The 13,587-nt window shown below is 40.3% G+C and overlaps 1 protein-coding gene across 1 annotated transcript in view; it reads right to left on the reverse strand.

Annotated features, from left to right (window-relative positions):
- Window positions 1-803: 803 nt before the first annotated feature.
- Window positions 804-13,587, reverse strand: part of arhgap5 (Rho GTPase activating protein 5) — a 91,532-nt gene continuing 78,748 nt past the window's right edge. The window contains 3 exon segments of the mRNA XM_060934021.1: window positions 804-2,520; window positions 2,522-2,810; window positions 10,613-10,718. Of these exon segments, the coding sequence (XP_060790004.1) occupies window positions 2,467-2,520; window positions 2,522-2,810; window positions 10,613-10,718 (449 nt within the window). The 3' untranslated portion in view covers window positions 804-2,466.

The raw sequence follows: 13,587 nt of genomic DNA on the forward strand, positions 1-13,587 counted from the left end.
AAGGTTCCTAGATACTCTGATCAACTTTACAGTAGAAATGACAGAATTGCTTCAGTTACATTTATTTTCTAGGAATTGTTATGGGTGCCAATAATTGTGGAACAGGTGATTTTATGAAAAATAATTTATTTCTTAATCAGGGATTTTTTATTATTATTTTTTATTCACTTGAGTTAAGGGTTACATTTTTCTACAATTTTCAGTGTGAGATTATGCTTCTGCAATAAAAATTGAATTTATTTTAAGGCTTTTAACACACATCCATCCATCCATCCATTATCTATACCGCTCATCCATCAGGGTTGTGGGGGACACTGGGGTTTATTTAGAGTAGCCAGCTGACCTAATCCACATCTTTGGACTGTGGGAGGAAACCCATAAGAGAACATACCAACGCCACAGAAAGGCCTCAGTCGGCCTATCCAAATCACCTACTCGAGTGGCACATAAAGTGAACAATTAAAGATTCAAAAAACATCAGTCTTTTCCCAATGTTCAGTTGCCTGGTTTTGGTGAGACTGTCTACTGTAGCCTCAGCTTCCTGTTGCTGACAGGATGTTGTCTGCTACCGTACCCCATCTGCCTCCAGATTTGGCATGTTGTGTTCTGAGATGCCTTTCTGCTCAACACGGCTGCAAAGAGTGCTTACTTGAATTACCAAGTGGTTCACAAAGACGTCTTTAGGCTGACCAGTCAGTCTTCGAAATAACATCCAACACGTGAAAAGATAACAAGGGCGATTTGAACTCAGTCAACAGAAAACAGGCAAAGATCCTGTTCTAACTCAAAGAAGTGAGATCAACTTGATTTGTCAAAATCATTTATTTACTATAATACATAGCAATGATGTTAATTTTTTTCAGTTTGTACAACAGGTTTGTATGAGGCAGGTCATATGAACAAACGTTGCATCTTCTAACTACACAAACGGGATCCTAGCAGCAGTGCGCTTCCCCCAAACCTAGTGAGCCCTTTTCCTGTTATGTTGATTTGACTGAGATATAAATTTGTCTTCTTAAGAAGTATCTGAGAATCTATTAGACTATTTCTCTGACCACCCTTTCACATACAAGCCTTCTCATCTCATATCAATCTCTCAAATTTCAAATCTACCCATGCCTTTGTCGAGCTAGTTTCCACATGAAGACTAAACTTTCTAAGCAGCATCTTGTTACAGCGGAACAAAATTCAGTACCATCTACAAAAAAAAAAAAAAATTTAAAAAAATGCATTATCTTTTCTTTTTAGATCAGGAAGAGTGAGTACAGTCAATTCATCTAAGTCCAAATTTTAGTACAGCAAACCACAAAGAAAACTGATTATAAGTTTTACAAGATTATACAGAGCTCCAGTACCCCATGATTTATCAGCAGACTGTGCTGACATATATATATATATATATAGTCTATTTATATATATTTTTTTCTATACTTATATTCATATATATATATATATATATATTTTTCTCTATTTAGAGAAACCATTAAAAACAAAATATGATATTAAAAATTAACCTATTGCATGATAAAATGAGCAGATATAATTTTACCCCCGTCTTACCCCATGTTCCCTCACATAAGACTGAGTTTTTAAAAAAATCTTGCATAAAAACAGTTTAGGTTGTACGTCTTTTTGTTTTCTATCTTTCAGTTATTACAAGTGGCAAATGACATGCAAATTTAGTTAAAGAACATCAATGCATGTTGGTGTGCAAAAACAAGATTTTGAGACAGGTAAAAAAAAAAAAAAAAAAGCATGGAAACCAATTTAAAAAAGGTCTAAAAATGACTGAAGGAGGAGCGAGAAGCCAGGCCACAGTCTACCGCTTGCTTTTCTCAGATGTGCCAAAGAGTTCCAGTGGAGTTTTTCCCTTCGGTGGCTATCAGAATGTGAGAAGCGCAATATATATATATATATTTTTTTTTTTTTAAACTGCTGGTGTCCATCCCAGGCTGCTGTAAACCTGCTGTTGTGTTTCATGTGTGTTTCAGTTCTCATTCCAACAGTCCAATGAGCTCAGGACTCCATCACCACATTAAATTTTCATTCTGTTAGAAACAGATTTCTAAAAAAAAAAAAAAAAAGAAGTATTTTTAGAGAAAATAAAATAAAAAAAAACAAGCAGACAAAAAAAATGACGAGATAAAGCCATTAAAATAGATTGTGCATGTAGTGTACACAGAAGAATGGTTCAGTTGTCTTTACCAAAAAAAACACAAAAAAACCAAAACCATAGTATAAATATATCTTCCTTATATTTGCAGTCACGCTTGTTCACCAGTTCACCACATTTCATGGACAAGTCATCAGTCACTGGTTTTTTTCTTTCAGTCACAGAGATGTAAATTCTTTTTTTCTTTCTTTTTTTTTTAAGAAAATACATTTCTGTGACCTGTAATGGGAATTCATCATCTTGATACAAAAATGAACTTTCTTTTTTTTTTTCCCTTTTCCGTTTTAAAAAGGTCAGTTAAATGAGGGGTTCAGGGGGCAGCGGGTGTTGAATCTGCTGTGGCTGGAGTGGTGGAGGGAGCTGGAGAGCCAGCAGTGACTCCACCATGCCGTGCCCGGCGTGTCCCATGTGCCCGGCGTTTGGAGGCGACGTGCCTGCAGCGCCGGAAGGCTCGATTATTTCACCGCCGTAGAAGAAATAGTGGCACTGCTGGATGAAGCTCTCGATGACCGACTGGTTGAGTTTGGTGGTGGACAGCGTGTCCTTGTTCTCAAAGTCGGGTCGCATAAGCGTCGGCCAGAAGCAGATGGACAGATTGTCTGCCGTCATCAGTGTCGTCTTACTCTGCTGGCTCACCCTACGAGACAGAAGGTGATACGGTTACACGAGCATGCACGAAAGTAGTAACTGTGCTGTATGTAAAGTGCAATAATGCAGTGTTTTGAACACAACAATAAAAACATTACAAACAGGGATTCCCACGTGGCGCAACAGAAAAGCATCTGCTCCATCATTGGCAAACTCCCGTCCCGTCAATCACAAGTTACACAAGCCAATCATGGACGCCTGTGAGCCCATGCGTGCGGGAGTGGGGATGGCGCTTTCCTCTGAATGTTATGCCATCGCATGAGCAGCAGTTTGAAACGATGCAGTTGTTACACACCTCGGAAGACGTGTTCACCCTCCCTGGCTGGTAGCTGTCGTGTGATAGGGGACAGACGTGTCTGATAGGTGGGAACTGGCCTTGACGAGGGATCGAAACTTCTTTTAAAATGCATTTATAAAATTACTTAAAATGTTTAGTACTTGTATGAATTTGAATATTTATGAGCCTTTCATTTTAAAAAGACAAAGCGAACTGCAGAAGCTGCACTTAATATTTTTTGTTCATACTACATAATTTTCACTTTCAGTTGATTACATGTTTCTTTCTTAAAGGTAGACTGCCTTTCAGATTTTTCAAGTGTAGGTCATAAAAAGAATTTTCCCCGACACCCAGTTATTTTTGTTTAGTGGACTGAAAGCTACTAATCACAGACTTCCAATTTTATTAGTTTATTTTAAATAGAACAATTAATGAATTTAAGGCCACATGGCCCTAAATTCTCCGCTACTTTTTCCTGCTTCACCATGACCCAATTCAAGATACTACGTCATGCATCACGTGGTGGGCTTTCCCCGTTCATGCAAGGCATTGTGGGACACAAATTTGAAGCAGGAGAGAAAAATGGAGTACGTGAATGAAACGTGAAAGACTGACTACAGTAACGGAACGTGAGAAGAAAAGACGTTATGTTGCGAAGGAAAGGAAACGCAGGACCAGATGAAAAAATATCAGCGGTCAGCGAGCACCTCGGTGTGATCAGCTGTTCGTTTAGCGACAGAATGATGGAACTGTCAGTGCACGGTCAAGGTAAACCTGCGCATGCGCACACGGACTTCCTCTGTCTGCTTGACTGTGTGAATACGCATCATGTATAAAATGCACATTTCAAGTACAAAATATGTGAAAATATAAATGCTATAATGATAGCACAGAGAAGCACACTGCAATTAATGGACTAAAACGAGAACATGGGATTGTCATCAAACTGAAAGTTTTGCCTTCTGGTATGTAAATATTTAGACCATTATCAACAAGACGCTTCCACCAACAGAGCCGTCACTCACTCAGTGTTTCCTTTGTTTATCAAAGCAGCTTATCTGGTACCAACATCCACGCCACGATCGAAGTCAGAGATCACAATTCTGATGTGAACATTATCTGAAACTCTCGACTTGGATCTGCATGAGTTTATGCATTGTGCCGCTGCCACATGATCATTTGATTAGATAACTGCGTGAATGTGCAGGAGTACGTTTATGAAAGCACCTTAAGTGCATATCATTTGGTAAACCTCTACACTGAGGTACAGAAATTCAAACGTAATTGGATGATGAAACCTCATCCTTATCCATGATCAGAGCAAATTAAATGGTCTGTCGGCATTTCTACAAGTTTTAAACGGCCATTAAAAAACCTTTAGTGCTTCTCTCACAGGGGGGGAAAAACCACACACACTACCGAAGAGCTTATGTCTGATGAAAGGGAAAAGTGTAAAACCTGTATTCAAAAGGCCTACCAGTCGGAATTTTCCCTCACTATTCAAAACGTAATTAAAAAGCTCAAGCCCAAGGTACGAGGTGAAGGTTTTCCAGGAAAAAAGAAAAAGCCTTTGGTTAATACGGTATATGTCTCCTTTTTCATAATGTTATTCATCACAGTCATTGTTTTCACCATGCAGCCACGTGACACACTGGAGTCGCAAGATAATGCTCAATCCATTATTAAAAGGGTTTTATTAATCTTAATATTTATTTTAAAAAAAAAGGATTGCCTTTCATCTTTAAGCTGGATTATACATGCAAAGCTAATTAACTACATAATATACTGCCTAAATTACAGCAGGATGTATACAATTAAATGGAAAAACCAGTTCATAGCTAAAACAACAAAAACGTGTGGTTTTCGTTTATTTATTTTACAGACACGAGTGCTATAAACTACATCCGGGACATGGAGTAATACGTTTTCCAATATCTTCATTCATGAGGAAATCGATGAATTGTTTTGATAAACTTGGGTAGTTTTTGTTTGTGAATGTATCTACTGTGTATATATATATATATATATATAAATAAAAAATCACACACTGGAACAAAGATATGCAGTTTATCTTCTCATCTTGAAAAACATATCACTTGATTGCTTTGCTCACTCGTGAAATATATATTCACCACTCGAAGATAAGCTTCTTATCTTTGTGCTACCATGTAATATCCTCCATTCATGGTATTTTTATATACCAAATGTCTGCAACAAGGACAGTAAAATCTAACTATTTTGACTTTGTGGGAACATTTGATAAAAGTGTTTTTTTGTTGACTGTTTTTGAACAAAATGTTTTTAAAAAGAAACCAAAAAGTTTCCTTTTCATTAGGGTCAGTCCATATGAACTCACCGGAGGCTTCCTGACTAACCATCTCCGATTTGTTTCATACTTTCACAAACTAATGCTATTATTCCCAGTAAACACCATACAAAATTTCAGCCTTATATCTTTATTAGTTTTTGAGCTATTGGGGCTTTAAAAATGGGGTGTGACACTGATTTTACTGTAAAAACGAGTGGTACAGAAAAAGATGCTAAGTTTAATAAGTCATTACTTTTGAACTATTTATGCTAGGTGCATGAAATTTTCAGGAGTTGTCCTTGGGTACTAGATGTCTTTAACTACTATAAAAGAAGATCCACAGCTGCATATTTGTCAGTTTATAGCTTGCTGAATACTGTAAAAAATAAATAAATAAAATAAAAAATTTCATGGGCGGCACAGTGGTGTAGTGGTTAGCGCTGTCGCCTCACAGCAAGAAGGTCCTGGGTTCGAGCCCCGGGGCCGGCGAGGGCCTTTCTGTGTGGAGTTTGCATGTTCTCCCCGTGTCCGCGTGGGTTTCCTCCGGGTGCTCCGGTTTCCCCCACAGTCCAAAGACATGCAGGTTAGGTTAACTGGTGACTCTAAATTGGCCGTAGGTGTGAATGTGAGTGTGAATGGTTGTCTGTGTCTATGTGTCAGCCCTGTGATGACCTGGCGACTTGTCCAGGGTGTACCCCGCCTTTTGCCCGTAGTCAGCTGGGATAGGCTCCAGCTTGCCTGCGACCCTGTAGAAGGATAAAGCGGCTACAGATAATGAGATGAGATGAGAAAAAATTTCATTTGTGCTTTGGAGCAGTTTTGGCCCTCTGCATGTCCAAATTGAAGCACATCAGAGCCTTTAAATTTTGGTATTTATTTCTCATGTTGTAGTACTATTTTGGTGACCTAAGTGTTTTTCTAAAAGAAATAAAATTGTCTGATTTACAAGGCATTAAAAAAATAAATAAAAATTCACGCCTATATTTCAAATGCATATTGCTCACGTATGACAAGGTCTGCCATAAAAAGAATTATCCCACTGGAAAGAGCATGTCTTCATTAATATATTCACAAAATATGAGGTTGAACCAAACTATATTTATTAAGGTATCAAATACACCATGTTTCACCACAAACAGAAATGTAAAATACAGAGCCACTGTACTTAAAATACAAACAACTAGATAGAACTCGACGCCAATGGCGTCGATGGGGATGCCTCCGCCTGGTAGACCACACGCCTTATTAAGTTGTGATTTGGGTATGGACATTGGACCTCACAGTAATCTTGACCTGGTGAAATTACTTGTATTAGCCTTGGAGACATTGTGTTCACAAGGTTTTCGGACAGACATTTGACCTCACAGTGACCTTGACCTTAGACCTTTTGATCTCAAAATCTAATCAGTTCATCTTTGTCCCCAAATGCACAAATGGTGAAAGTTTGGTGAAATTCCTTTCATTAGCCTTTGAGATATCGCGTTCACAAGGTTTCGGGACGGACGCACGCACGGACGCACGCACGGATCACAAGGTTTCGGGACGGACGCACACACGCACGCACGGACGCACACACGCACGGACGGACAACCCGAAAACATAATGCCTCCTTATGGTGGCGGAAGCATAAAAAAAAGTATCAAAGAACTAATATTTGTATTTTATGTCAGCTTATCTTTATTCTGCAAGTTTTACCATACCCGGTTCTACAATTTCAATAAACTACAGTGTCAGTAGAAACAAAACTTCAAACATCAGCCACTGTATCTAGATAGCAAGTAGAAGGACACAGCAGTGTGCTTCTGAAGGATGCTAATAATAGCCTAATATTAAAAATCTATATGAATTTGTCAATTTCCAGGTTTTATGTATTACTTGGAGCTTATATCATATGCATTGTAACGGCATTTCCGTCTGTAGCAAAACATGGCGTATTTGAATGAATGAATGAACCCTTTATTATCACTGTACCAGTGAAATTGACCATCAACCTGTCCTTACAGAGGGGGAACAGGACAGGAAGACAGGGATAAAAGAAAAGGAAACACGGTAGTAACATGAGGAGAGAGGAGGAGAAAAAAGCAACCCCACATTATGCTCCTGTCAGGAGTACAGTGTGGGAACATTAAAAAACCTCAGCACATAAGCACACAAATAACACAAGTACACTTTCCAACACTTTACAACATGAAAACACAGGACTTGAGGGGGGGAAGGGGGGAAGGAGGGGGCAATCAGGGTGAGGGGTAAGGGGGGAGGGGGGAGGGGAGGAGGTAGAGATAACCCAGCGCAAGCAAGCAGCCGTCCGCTCCTGCAGCCATGAGGGTGCTGGTCACGCACCCACTTGTCACACTGGGGGTGAAAACGGCGACCACGGGAAGTTGGGGAAGGAATGCGAGGAATACGAGAGCGTCTCCCAGCAGTGACCTTCAGGGGGAGATGTTGCCCCAGCAACGGCCTTGGCTGAGGCCGGTGTTGTCTCAGGGAGCCGAATGTCAATAAGATAGAGATTGTTTGGTCTTTTGAACAGACGCAGTCTTGGCATGTCCACACCGCTCGTCCATATCTGTCCATTTCGTCCATTCTATTCAATTTGGTCTCCGAAATACTTATTCCTTGCAAAGCCGAAAGCTTCTCCAAGATGACAACCATGTTGTGGTTCAAGTTCTGAATAGCCACAGTCTGAGTGCCAACAGCTTTGCCCACCGCTTCAATCATATCGGGCAGCTTTGTGGGGCTTTGAACAGCTGTCACCGTTGTCTGATGTCCTCGATATACCAGGGCAATGCCTAATCCAATCAGCAAAAGTCCTGTAATCATGGTTTCGAATAGGTAGATATCTTCAATGTCCTCCACAGAAAGAATCGCCAGGCACACGACCCGCCACCGCTCCCACGTGTCCATCGTGTAACCAGCCGCGAACGTTCCGGCAGGACAGGCGGGTTCCCCCGAACCCATGCTTCTCATCGAGAAAACTGTGTCAATTTCATTAGGAGACCAGTTTATCAATTCCATGCTTTTTTTAGTTTAGAAAGCAATGCGGAGAGAGTCTCTCAACAAGTATAGACAGATGAGACGAGACAAAGAAGCACAAGCAGGGAAAAAAAAGGAGGGAGAGGGAGAGCAGAGAAAATGCGACCGCCTTCCATGGAAGCACGGAGAGAAAAATTTTTGATACCTTAGTATTTGATACCTTAATAAATATAGTTTGGTTCAAGACACCAACTTCATATTTTTTGTGAATATATTAATGAAGACATGCTCTTTCCAGTGCTATAATTCTTTTTATGGCAGACCTTGTCATACATGAGCAATGTGTATTTGAAATATAGGCGTGAAATTTTTTTTTCATTTTTAATGCCTTATAAATCAGAAAATTTTATTTCTTTTAGAAAAATACGTCACTAAAATTGTACTATAACATGAGAAATAAATACCAAAATTTAAAGGCTCTGATGTGCTTCAATTTGGACATACAGAGGGCCAAAACCGCTCCAAAGCACAAATGAAAATTTTATTTATTTATTTATTTATTTATTTATTTTTACAGTATTCAGCAAGCTATAAACTGACAAATATGCAGCTGTGGATCTTCTTTTATAGTAGTTAAAGACATCTAGTAACCAAGGACAACTCTTGAAAATTTCATGCATCTAGCATGAATAGTTCAAAAGTAATGACTTATTGAACTTAGCATCTTTTTCTGTACCACTCGTTTTTACAGTAAAATCAGTGTCACGCCCCATTTTTAAAGCCCCAATAGCTCAAAAACTAATAAAGATATAAGGCTGAAATTTTGCATGGTGTTTACTGGGAATAATAGCATTAGTTTGTGAAAGTATGAAAGAAATCGGAGATGGTTAGTCAGGAACATTTTCTGAAATCTGGTGATTTGAGGTGGATTTACCCATAACTGAGGTTAAAGTGCATATCACGGGTAAATTCAGGAGCAAGATCAATGTAATTCTCCTATTTTATATTAAACTTTGGTCAAATATCTGTCACATTTTGCATTTTGTGCTTTTTTTTTTACCTTGCGCAATACCAGAAAAATTCAGCTGAAATCAAGCCATTTGAGGCGAATTGGTCCGCCTCTGAAAAAACCTGGCATTTGGATTTCCCGGGAAACATAGATTTTCGTGACGTCGTGTGCGGGACGCCTCCCTCTGAATCCTACGTCAGCGCTGGTTTGTTTATGAGAAAACGACCTGGTGGTTTTCTGCAAATTTCTTCAACGTTATCACGTAATTATTAAAATGGTTAACAGATGTATTGTAGGAGGGTGTAGCAACACCAATCTTGATGGGATTAGTACTCATCGTTTCCCAAAAGACCGGACAATGAGAGAGAAATGGGAGCGCTTGGTCTACACAGGCTGTGCACTGAAACCGTGCAAAGCTCGCGCAGCCTGCTGGCGCTTCCGCAGGTGACGTCACGAATCTGGCTCCAGACTCCCTTGGGATTTTTCCAGACGCGTTTTATTTTATTTTTTTCTGCTGTAGACAGATGGCCTTGTGCAAAATTACCCTTCTGGATGAGTGTGTAAAGGGACATACTTTCATATAAAAAAAACCACGAAATTGGTCCCGAATATGCACTTTAAGGTTAGGTGATTTGAGGTGGATTTACCCATAACTGAGGTTAAAGTGCAGGCACATCATGAATTAACTGCATTAATAATTGTCACTGGAAGGTGTGTGTGTGTATAGACTTGCTACATACTGAGGACCAGAATCCTTTTTTTTTAAACCAACAGAGTAAGGACATTTCTGGGAAATGAGGACATTTTGGCTGATCCTCACTTCTTCAAAGGGCTGTTTGAGGGTTAAGACTGAGTTTTACGGATCAGGTTTAGGTCAGGGTTCGGGTTGGCATTAGGCGTATGGTTGTGATGGTTAAGGTTAAGATAAAGGGCTATAGGGAATGCATGATGTCAGTGAGTCTCCCCACAAAGACAGAAGTGTATGTGTGTGCCTGTGTGTGTACTTGTTTTTATATCTTGGTGGGAACCAAATGTCCCCACAAGGACAGGAACACCTGACAGCTTTGACCTTGTGGAAACAAAAATTTTCCCTTAAGGTTAACAAATATAAGTTTAAGTTAATAAAGATGTCACTGGAAGGTCCTCACAAGGATACTCAAAAAAAAAAGTGTGTGTGTTCATTAACTAAGCACAACAACCAACCTGAAGAACAAAAGGTTTTACCTGTTGAGGTGAGTGATCACATATTTGAAAACTTCATAATTCACAGATGGAAATTTCCTCACAATGTCCTTCAGCACTTGCAGTCTTTCAATATGGTCCATTATTTCTGCGAGTATAGAAGCACATTAAACATAAATCAGATTTATGGAAGGCCTTGAGCTCATTAATCACTCCATTTTGTAACATTTTTAAACCAATTTAAATATTATGTCCTAAATGATCCATTCTGACTTCAGCTGGGTGTTTAATGGCGTCTCCAAAGAAACTCAATCATCTTCCTGCTCACAGTGGAGCTGAAACTGGAGTGAGACTAGTCGCAACACATCTGCGAGTCTGACACTGACGTCACCGAGTAAAAATGTTTGCTCAGAGCAAACCGCACAACGGCTCTCCGAGTGAGGAGAGATGACTGGAAATCTGGCAACAAAAAAAAAAAGCTCGAGCAAAAAGACAGTAAAATGAGGCACAAAGGCAGAGACAGAGAGGAAGAGAAGCAATGCAGCATGGAGACATTAGCCTACTGCTGAGAGCCTACGGAGTGATCAAGAACACGTCATACCAGATTCCAGATTTGATCCAGCACCACGGCTTTTTTTTTTTTTTTTTTGGGGGGGGGGCATCAGCAGGAAGAGAAATCCTAGCTCAAAGGGAAAAAAAAAACCCTACAACACCAGTGTGAATTAAAAAATATACATACACACATCATTTAAATTACTAATCACCAGCCTCCTTGGGAATGGGATTAGAGTGATGATGGGATTTATTTCTTGTTGAGTTCAGCACAGATTTCTGTGTTCGTACAAAATCAAGAGGCTGGAGATACAAAGCAGGTTCTTGCTGGCTGACTCATCATCAGCAGACAGACGTTGACTTTCGTTTATTCACTCAGCAGATGCTTTTAGTCAAAGTGAATTATAATTGAGCTGGAGAGAGGAGGGTTAAGGGCCTTGATCATGAACCCCTAAGAGCTTATCGGTATGGGGATTCAAACTCACCACCTTCCTCTAAATGTAAACTGTGCTGTAGCTAACGCAGCGACCACACAGCAGTAAAGCCCAAACGCAACCGATTCAGATCTTTGACACATCAGAACTGCTGCTCTGTTTATTTCCGACAGTCAAAAGTCAAAGTCCCTTCCCACACCATGTGGCACATAGGGTGGCGCCAATTTCCGTTTCTGTAGCCCTCGGCCTCTCGCCTATTACATAGCTAGGGTTACAGTGGGGGGCTAGTCCTCTGGTAACCGCGAGAGTTTGACTCCCCACTCGCATCTGTATTGCAGCGTGCCTTGCCAGACAGCAGTAGGTACCATTTTTATGATGGTCTTTGGTATGACCCAACCATGAATAGAACTCACAATCTGCCAATCGAGAGGCGGACACGCTAACTACTAGGCCAACTCGCAATAGTACAGTATACTTGTATAATATTGGCTGGCGTGTAGTGGTATCTCATCTCATCTCATTATCTCTAGCCGTTTTATCCTTCTACAGGGTCGCAGGCAAGCTGGAGCCTATCCCAGCTGACTACGGGCGAAAGGCGGGGTACACCCTGGACAAGTCGCCAGGTCATCACAGGGCTGACACATAGACACAGACAACCATTCACACTCACATTCACACCTACGCTCAATTTAGAGTCACCAGTTAACCTAACCTGCATGTCTTTGGACTGTGGGGGAAACCGGAGCACCCGGAAGAAACCCACATGGACACGGGGAGAACATGCAAACTTCGCACAGAAAGGCCCTCATCGGCCACGGGGCTTGAACCCGGACCTTCTTGCTGTGAGGCGACAGCGCTAACCACTACACCACCGTGCCGCCTGCGTATAGTGGTCTATCAGATATATTCCATTCAGCTAGCGTGATACTGAACGAGTCGAAGACTCGTTCAGTATCATGCTAGCTGAATGGAATATATCTGATATACCATGAAAAAAAAGCCAGCCAACATTATTATTATTATTATTATTATTATTATTCCTTTCGGGTGTTCAACGCGTCTTCCTCTTTGAAAATTCTCTCAAAGCCTTCCGTATTTAACGAAGCAAACCTGGCGGCTATGTTTGTTTACAAATTGTCACAGTCGCTCGCTAGTGCGGAAGTTTTACACCTCTGACATGTGACATCATGTTGTCTTGACAACCATGCAATATCGTAAACCATATTCAACGCTCATTCTCCATTGGGTAGAGTGACGTAATACACGTAGGATAAGCGATTTGCTAACAATATTGCATGCTATCGAGCCAAATAAATGAAACCCGCTAGAAGGGACTAGAACGCATGTTTTTATTCCATCGAAAAAGTGTCCTGTGTGTATAATAATGAGAAACTCTATCACACTCCCTGTTAAACTATACTACATTTTGAAACTGAAGGACAACCACATGAACCTCTACTGCTATTTTCTGTAGCTGAAATTCCATGACACTTCATATTATTTCAGATGAAATAAGTGCTTCGCTTTCGTCTCGTATTTTTACCGGAGTCCTGGTCACATGACTCACTGATTAAGAATCATTATGCGTTCACAGCTGTATCCTACAGAGTCATGCAGAGCTGAGCGTGTTGTAAGGATCTTGAGAGCGCATCAGAGTCATTTTAGATTTCATGAAAGTGTAAATTTAAGTCTACACTATCCACGTGAAGTTGACTACTTCCTGTATGGTGAGTTCAGAAAACAGTGATGAGCGGACGCTTCGAAAGCACATCATCGAACGCGATATAAACCCGACAGAAATTTGAATGTTACAAGTTGCCGAGCAAACTGAAAACACAAGAATGCACAATTATGAAAAGTGATTGGATTAAATGCAACACTAACAAGCGCCTATTGGATTTATTGGCTGATTAACATCATTTTATAGATATGCATTTTATTATATGCAAAGGTAGCTGCACTGGTATTAATTCTCTGGTGCATTAGCAGGGTGCGCTGGTTGTACGCATACAATGGCAGTAAAGCATGGCT

This window comes from Neoarius graeffei, chromosome 11, assembly GCF_027579695.1.
Source record: "Neoarius graeffei isolate fNeoGra1 chromosome 11, fNeoGra1.pri, whole genome shotgun sequence".
Classification (NCBI taxonomy): domain Eukaryota; kingdom Metazoa; phylum Chordata; class Actinopteri; order Siluriformes; family Ariidae; genus Neoarius; species Neoarius graeffei.